Below are 8,014 nucleotides of genomic sequence, written 5' to 3'. Positions count from 1 at the left end.
AGAGAAAGAGAGGAGAGAGAGAGGAGAGAGAGAGAGGGGAAGAGAGAGAGAGAGAGGAGAGAGAAAGAGAGGAGAGAGAGAGAGGAGAGAGGGGAAGAGAGAGAGAGAGAGAGAGAGAGAGAGAGAGAGAGAGATAGATACTCAGATGGAATTGCTCGGTCATGTGCTGACTCAGCGTCTGACATCTGAAGAACCCTGAGATGATTCCTGAAGATGCTGACTGTTTGCACCTCTAACAGCAATGCATTCAAAGTCCGATTTCCCTTTTACAGTTCTGCTTCATTACATTTATCCTTTGTGTACCTGTGTGTGAGTGCACGCATGGGCTTTGGAATACAGGTAGAGGCCAGTGGACCACACTTGCAAGAGTTGTTTCTCTCCCTCCACTGTGTGGGTCTGGGGGTTGAACTGTGAACTTAGGTCATCAGGTTTTGGTGGACTTATTTGTAGCGTCTTAGAGAGTATCATGCTCACAGTTGCTGATAGAAACAGCTGCCACTAACTGAAGACTTTAGCCTAAGTTCTACTCCTCTTTTGGTAGATTGTTATTTATTATTTATTTTTACTTATTTATGTGTATGTGTGTCTGACCTGAAGAGGGAGATGAGTCCTCAGAAACAGCAGGATGTGTTCTTTCTCCAGGGGCTGAGCATCTCTCCAGCCCCCTGTGGCATTCCAGGCTCTCTTTGATCTCATTGCCACACAGATCTGAGGTGACAGTGATGCTGTCATCTTCCCTACTGTACAAAGAGGGTTGTGGTGCAGATGCTTGCCCAGGGCAGCGAGTGGAGTCTGAGTGCAGACTCTGTAGCCAGGCTATCTTCGGAGATTGGGTGTGAGATGCTCTGATACAAAACTGGAAGGCAGGCTGGTGAGATGGCTCAGTGGGTGAGAGCACCTGACTGCTCTTGCGAAGGTCCGGAGTTCAAATCCCAGCAACCACATGGTGGCTCACAACCATCCATAACAAGATCTGATGCCCTCTTCTGGATTGTCTGAAGACAGCTACAGTGTATTTACATATAATAAATAAATAAATCTTAAAAAAAAAACAAAAAAAACAAAGCAAAACCAAAAAAACTGGAAGGCTTTTCTCGCCGATTGTCTCTCACCCTCTAGTGGTGGGCTTGTGAACTGTCTGTGGTGTCTTCCCATGGTAACCGGTGCCTGGACCTGTTGGAAGGTTTGGATTCCTGGGGTGTAATGGCAGGGGTCGCACCCTGGGAATGGAGATCTGATGTGCCATCAGGTAGATCTTTGCAGCTGGTCCCCCACTTCTTGAAAATAGCTGGTGGGCAGGTTTCCTTTACATTATTGGGTTTTCTGGACTCTCAGGAGGGTCCTGTGCCTGTCACAAGAAGAAGGTTAGGTTTACCCGTGTCTAGAGAATGTCCCTGTCACCTTCAGTGTCTAAAGCAGCGGAGACTTAGCTTACCTTCATTTATTTCTAAGTTACATTTACTTTTATTTTAATATTATTTTTTAAATTGAATTTTATGGGGCTGGAGATATGGCTCAGCAGTTAAGAGCACTGACTGCTCTTCCAGAGGTCCTGAGTTCAAATCCCAACAACCACATGGAAGCTCACAATCGTCTGTAATGAGATTGGATGGCCTCTTCTGGTGTGTCTGAAGACAGCTACAGTGTACTAACAAATAATAAATAAATCTTTTTTTAAAAATTAAATTTTATGTGTACGATGGATGTGGTGCCCATGGCACCAGAAGAGGGCATTAGATCCCCTGGAACTGGAATTATATGATGCTTGTCAGTCACCATGTGGGTGCAGGGATTTGAACTCAGGACCTGAACTGAACTCAGGTCCCCTGGAAAAGCAGCAGGTGTACTTAACCATGGAACCATCCCTCTTGCCCTCTGTTTTGAGTTTTGAGGAAGGGTCTCACTATGTGGCTTATGTTGGCTTTGAAGTTGAGAGCCTCAGGTCTTAGCCTAATTGGTGCTGTTTGGTGCGAGAGGCATCCGCCCCACAGCAGGCTCGCATCAAATGGCGGAGTTCTGGTTAGTGCTCTGTAACCAATCACTCTTATCAGGTCAGCATAGAATGTCTGAGCCCAAACATCCTTGCTCCCAACCAAAGGCAACGCCTTGTAACCTGCCAGAGAAGTCTGTCTGTCTGTCTGTCTGACTGTAACCTGGTGTTGAGGAGCCTGAGGGTGAAGTGTTGTGTCTGGTCATTTTAGACATGAGAAGTTCCAGCTTCCCCTTCTCCCTGTCTTTCACCTTCCTCAGGTTGTAAAATGGTCCGACTGCTGTCTGCCGCTAGCCTGCCGACCTGGGGACCCCTACCAATTAATTGCTAAAGCAAGCGTGGACAACTTCAGCAAGCTCGGGGTGGCCTTCATGGAGGACAGGCTCCACATGGATAATGGCCTGATAGCCCAGAAGATTGTTTGTAAGTAGCTTCAGAAGGCATCCCCGTGCTCAGGGGATGTCACCGTGGTCCCTCACGGGGCTGTTGTGACTTCCCAAAGCCATGAGTTAGGGGACTATTTACTTTCAGTTTCAGCCAACAGGTTCGATTGCACCACAGAAGTGTGCAGTCAACACGTGCGGGATTGGGGTGGACAGGAAGTGCATTCTAGGTGGTGCTGACTGATGGTCTCTCCCATTCACACTTTAGCAGTCCACTTAAAGGACCCTGCTCTGAAGGAACTCAGCAAGGCCTCCGAAGAGCAAGTGCAGGCCCCACCCCTGGGCCCAGAAGCTTCCCCCGAGGCCCAGCCTGCACAAGGTGTCATGGAGCCTGCTGGCCAAGGTGACTGCAAGGCTGCTGGTGAAGGCCCTCCCCCACAGAGGAGGGGTTGTGCCCCTGGAAGTGAGCCTGCTGCAGAAGGGGACCCAGGGCCGAGCTCCACAGAGCTCTGTCCGCTCCACCTGTCCATCTGCCACGAGTGTTTGGAGCTGGAGAACAGCACCATCGAGTCGGTGAGGTGTGCGTCCGCGGAGAACATTCCAGACCTTCCCTGTGATCACGGTGGTATGGAGAGTGCCTCGGGCGAACTCTGCCCTGAACGGAATGGGAAGAGAGCCAACATTTCGGGAAAGGCGCCCAATATCCTGCTGTATGTGGGCTCTGGTTCCGAGGAAGCCCTGGGCCGGCTCCAGCAGGTGCGGTCCGTCCTGACTGACTGTGTGGACACGGACAGCTACACTCTGTACCACCTGCTGGAAGACAGCGCTCTGAGGGACCCATGGCCAGACAACTGCCTCCTGTTAGTTATTGCCAGCAGGGACCCAGTCCCCAAAGACATAAACCACAAGTTCATGGCCTATCTTTCTCAGGGAGGGAAGGTGCTGGGCCTGTCTTCCCCCTTTATGGTCGGTGGTTTTCGGGTGACCAGGAGAGACGCGCTACGGAACACAGCCCAGAACTTGGTTTTCTCTAAGGCTGATGGGAGTGAGGTTCGGCTCAGTGTCCTGAGCAGTGGCTACGTTTATGAGGAAGGCCCGAGCCTGGGCAGGCTCCAGGGCTACCTGGAGAATGAGGACAAGGATAAAATGATTGTGCATGTGCCTTTTGGAACCCTCGGAGGGGAAGCCGTTCTCTGCCAGGTACTGGGGGTGGTGGTGGTATGATGCTTTTGGGTGTGTTTGGGACTGAGCATGCTCTTTAAGGCTCGAGAGGTCCCCAGGAGGGGCTGGATCAGTAACACAGCAGCAAAGCTCGTGCCTTTCAACCATGAGGATCTGAGTGTGACTTCCTGGAACCCACATAAAAATTGGGCGTGGTGGTGTGTGTTGGTAATCCCAGAGCTGGGCAAGTGGAGACAGCTGGGTTCCCTGGGGCCTGCTGGACAACCAGGGTACCTTACTTGGACAGTTCCAGGCCACTGAGAGACTGTCTCAAAATCCAAGGTGGGCAGCACCGAGAAATGCAGCTGAGATCATCCTTGTCCTCCATCCATAAGCTTCTGTGTTCTTGTGTGTGTGCACATGCACATACACACCATATACACAGACACACAGACACACACACACACACACACGCGCGCGCACACACACACACACACACACACACACACACACACAAGCTTTTAAGTGCCAGTGGTTAGTTGTACTCTTGGCTAAGTGTCTGCTGTTGGTCTGTGCAGGGTGAGGTTGAGGGCTTTCATGAATACCTGCTCTGGTCAAACTGCATGTGATTGAGGAGCCAAGGCAGGAGGTGGCGAGGTTAGCTAAACCTTCAGGTTAACCGAGGATTAGCCAGAAAACTCTTCCTCGTTTTAGTCATTATTAGTATCACTCTTCCTAAAAATATGTTACTTTATTTTCAAAGCACACGCTGGTTAATATCATCAAGCCCTTGTTTAAAGCAAGAAGCTCAAAGGCATAGGGTGGCAGTTAGAAACTAGCTCCTGTTTCCTTTAGCAACGATCTTGGTCATGTATGCATGCAACATTGGGCAGATCTTCACGGCCTCTGCTCTCCTCCTACGATCTGTTATGTTTAAAACCTAAGTGCTTAGGACTAGAGAGATGGATCATCAGTTAAGCACGCTGACTGCTCTTCTAGAGGACCTGGGCTTGATTCCCAGCACTGGCAAGGTAGCCCACAACTCTCTGTGATTCTATTACAGGGTCTTCTGGTGTCCACAGGCACTGCATACACACATATGTACAGGAACACAAATTCTCACACGGACATAGTAGATTTCTCTCTCTCTCTCTGCAGGCATCATGGTTCTCATGTGGAGGCTAGAGGCCAGCTATACGCATGGTCCTTGTTTGGCAGAGTCTGGCTCACTCCTGCCTGTGCTGGGCTACCTGCGTAGCTTCTGGGGAGTCTCCTGTCTCCACCTCCCATCTCTGTAGGAATGCTGAGGTTACAGATGCGTGCTGCTGAATCTGTCTTTTGTGGGTTCTGGGAGTTCGGTCTGCACACTTACGCGGCCAGCACTCACCTGGAGCCCCCCACTCTTGCTTCTTTGTTCTAAAGCCCATTATTTGTTAAGATGATGCTCGAAGTACAGGAACCTGGACAGTGGGACAGATGTTCACCCATGGAACCAGCAGGTTTCCCGTGAGGCTGCAGACCACATGGGTCAGTTTCGGGGTACTCAATAAATGCTCCTCTTATCTTTCCCTCTGCAAATACGGTCACTATAGCAACTATGCATTCTCAAAAAAAAAAAAAAAAAATTCTCTTGAAAACCCTACTTCCTGGAGCCGTGTTTCAGGTTTGAAGAGTTCTTTTCTTTTTTCCCCTCTCACTTCTGTGCACAGACTTGTGCTAGAAAATTGATTCGGCACGTCACAACCCATTTCTCTGAGTTCCACGGCACATCTGCCTGTTGCGCCGTTCAAATTGACCCCAATACTACCATAAAATTTGATACCTCAGTATATTGCCCTAGGAAGAAAAAAGGCAATATGATGCAGACTCACAAATCAGATTCCGGGGATTAGAGTGTCATTTTTGGTTCTAAATGACTTCCAGTCTCCTGTGTGGCAGGGTCACCGTTTGCTCCTCCAGCGTCTGCTGCTGTCCCACCTCACTGAAATCAACCAATAAATATTATTACAGGCTGCTTAGCTTCCTCTGCTCAATTTCGTAGCCTTCATCTTTGTAATAAATCTAGCAGTGATGTAACCCAGTAGGAGAAGGCAGAATACAAACTGCCTGCTAGGCGCGGGCACCCCAGCTCGCTTGCCTTTGCATTCATAGGAGCAAGAAAAGATTCGCCAGCGATGTACAAGCCACTGATGTGTGGGCTGCAGTTACCGAGGAAATGTAAAGCCGAGAATGAAGGCTGCCATTTGATTATCAAGTGGATCTGGATTCTGGTATGAAGTCGCCTAAATATAGCTTGAGAAGGTATCTGAGGTTTCATTTGCTTTTCCAGCTTGGTTCAGGGAAGATGATTCACAGCAGGGTTTCTCAGCTTTTGACATTTTGGGCCAGATCAGTCTTTGTGGGGAGGCGCTGTCCTATAAACTCCTGAAATTTATCAGCATTTCTGGTCTCTGCCCAGTGGATGCGGCCACCCCTCACTGCATTTGTCGCTAGAGACATTGTTTCTTCTGTCCTGCAGTCCAGGAGCTGTAATGCTTCAATGAGGCCAGGTCATGGATCTAGGACCGGCATCCCCATTGCATTAAAGCAAATGGCTGTGAGACTCGTGTCAGGATTACAGAAGAGCAGGAGGCAGGGCTACATGCCCAGCGGCCGATGTGGTGTTGTTCTGTCTGTTGTTAACTGACGGGGCAGCAACGGGATCTCGCACATGCTGAGCACACAGTGCCCTGTGAGGCCCCTCCACAGCCCAGCAGCTACAGCATCTCTCCAGCTTTACCAGGAGTGTCCTTGGGCCGGCAGGCCTGCTGATGGAAGCCTTTCCCCTGTGCATGTTTCTCGTGTGCAGATCACTTCAGCACACTTCACTGGGCATGCCCTTGTGTGTATGCCATCCAGTAAGGCCATGCGTATTCAGCAGTGCACTTCCATGACCCCCTGAACTCTTGCAGGAGCTCAACTTTCGCTCTTTTTCTTTGTTGGACAGGGTTTCTCTGTGTAGCTCTGGCTGCCCTGGAGCTCACTCTGTAGACCAGGCTGGCCTCAAACCACCTGCCTCTGCCTCCCTAGTGCTGGGATTAAAGGTGTGCGCCACCCCCACCCCCCAGAGTTTTGCTCATTTTATTCGTGCCACCTACATAGGTTATCCTCCAGGGCCGGCATGTGCTTTGATGGGTGACAGGGACCCTTGTAGGCACCCCTTTCTTTTCTAACCCCTTGAGCGCTTCTGGGGCACAGGTCCACCTGCTGTCCACTGACAACCTGACCGCTGTTCTCCACCTTATTTAGATTGGCCCCCAATTTCAACATTGGCCCCATTGTGGACACTGTTTGGAGGTTACACCCACCTTGGTTACAGCTCGGGTGAGGAGTGAGTGGCTGAATGAGCCTGAGCTCGGCACCAAGCTTTTTTAGCCTCCCGAGGTTCAGCTTGGGAAATCACAAAACCAAAGTAAAACGAAGCATGGGTGCTTTGCTGTCACTGTGTGTAAAAATCTGCTTCCAAGGGGACTAGGCATTGCTTCGTCCCGATGCTGAGGGAGGTACTTGTGTGTTTATAACCTCCATGTGGTCTCTACTATGCATCCTAAATATCAACTTAACACCTGACTTCATGTAGGAAGCCCCAAATTTTAGAATCCAGACAGGTGCAGGGGTGTCAAGGGAGTCCACTCTATCCACCTCGCATCCCGCAGACAGTCTCCAGATGGTGATGATGCTACTCAGTTATTCTGATTGCGAGGCAGAATGGAAGTCCCTAGCCTTACCCAGCATGCCTTCCAAGGTTCTGTAGTGTGTTCTGCTGGGTCCCCAGCATAATTGTGTTTCCAAATACTTTAGTCCAGCTTTGGTGACTTCCCCAAGAACCTGTGGCAGGACCGTTGATGGCAAGAGCCATGACCTGGATGGAAAGAGGCTGGTGGCCATCCAGGGTTGGGCTCTGCCATGACCTTTGAGCTGGGAGGACATCCTCATCTTGATGTTTCTTGACATCACTTTGCAGATGGTCAGGCTCCAGGCTGATGGGATAGAAGAAAAGTCATGTTCAGATTTCCATCAAACCTAGTGCAGAACCTGCTTCTCCGATTCAGGCGCCCACCGTTCACCTGCTGTCCTCTTTCCCTCAGGTGCATCTGGAGCTCCCTCCAAGCACCTCCCTGGTGCAGACAGCAGACGACTTTAATGTGCTCAAATCCAGCAACATGAGAAGACACGAGGTCCTTAAGGAGATCCTGACTGCCCTCGGTCTGAGCTGTGACACACCACAGGTTCCTGCCTTAACGCCTCTGTACTTACTGCTGGCTGCTGAGGTGAGCAGGCTCAGTTGTGGGCACCTCAAAACCAACCACGGCTCCTTATCTTGTCTGTCATGACCATTTTCAGCCTTGATTTCTATTTTGACTTTGGGTTTGGAAACTATATTAATGTATCTTTAGTATTTTATTTGTATGTGTGTGTGTGTGTGTGTGTGTGTGTGTGT

The 8,014-nt window shown here is 50.0% G+C and overlaps 1 protein-coding gene across 5 annotated transcripts in view; it reads left to right on the top strand.

Annotated features, from left to right (window-relative positions):
• Positions 1-8,014, top strand: part of Hlcs (holocarboxylase synthetase) — a 171,824-nt gene that overhangs the window by 32,317 nt on the left and 131,493 nt on the right. For all 5 annotated transcript variants that reach the window (XM_029544594.1, XM_029544591.1, XM_029544593.1 and 2 more), the window contains 3 exons: positions 2,251-2,413; positions 2,642-3,573; positions 7,662-7,844. In XM_029544594.1, coding sequence (XP_029400454.1) covers positions 2,362-2,413; positions 2,642-3,573; positions 7,662-7,844 — 1,167 coding nt within the window. In that variant the 5' untranslated portion in view covers positions 2,251-2,361. The remainder of the gene's footprint in view (positions 1-2,250; positions 2,414-2,641; positions 3,574-7,661; positions 7,845-8,014) is intronic.

This window comes from Mus pahari, chromosome 12 (assembly GCF_900095145.1).
Source record: "Mus pahari chromosome 12, PAHARI_EIJ_v1.1, whole genome shotgun sequence".
Lineage (NCBI taxonomy): Eukaryota > Metazoa > Chordata > Mammalia > Rodentia > Muridae > Mus > Mus pahari.
This window is presented reverse-complemented; position numbering and strand designations above follow the sequence as displayed.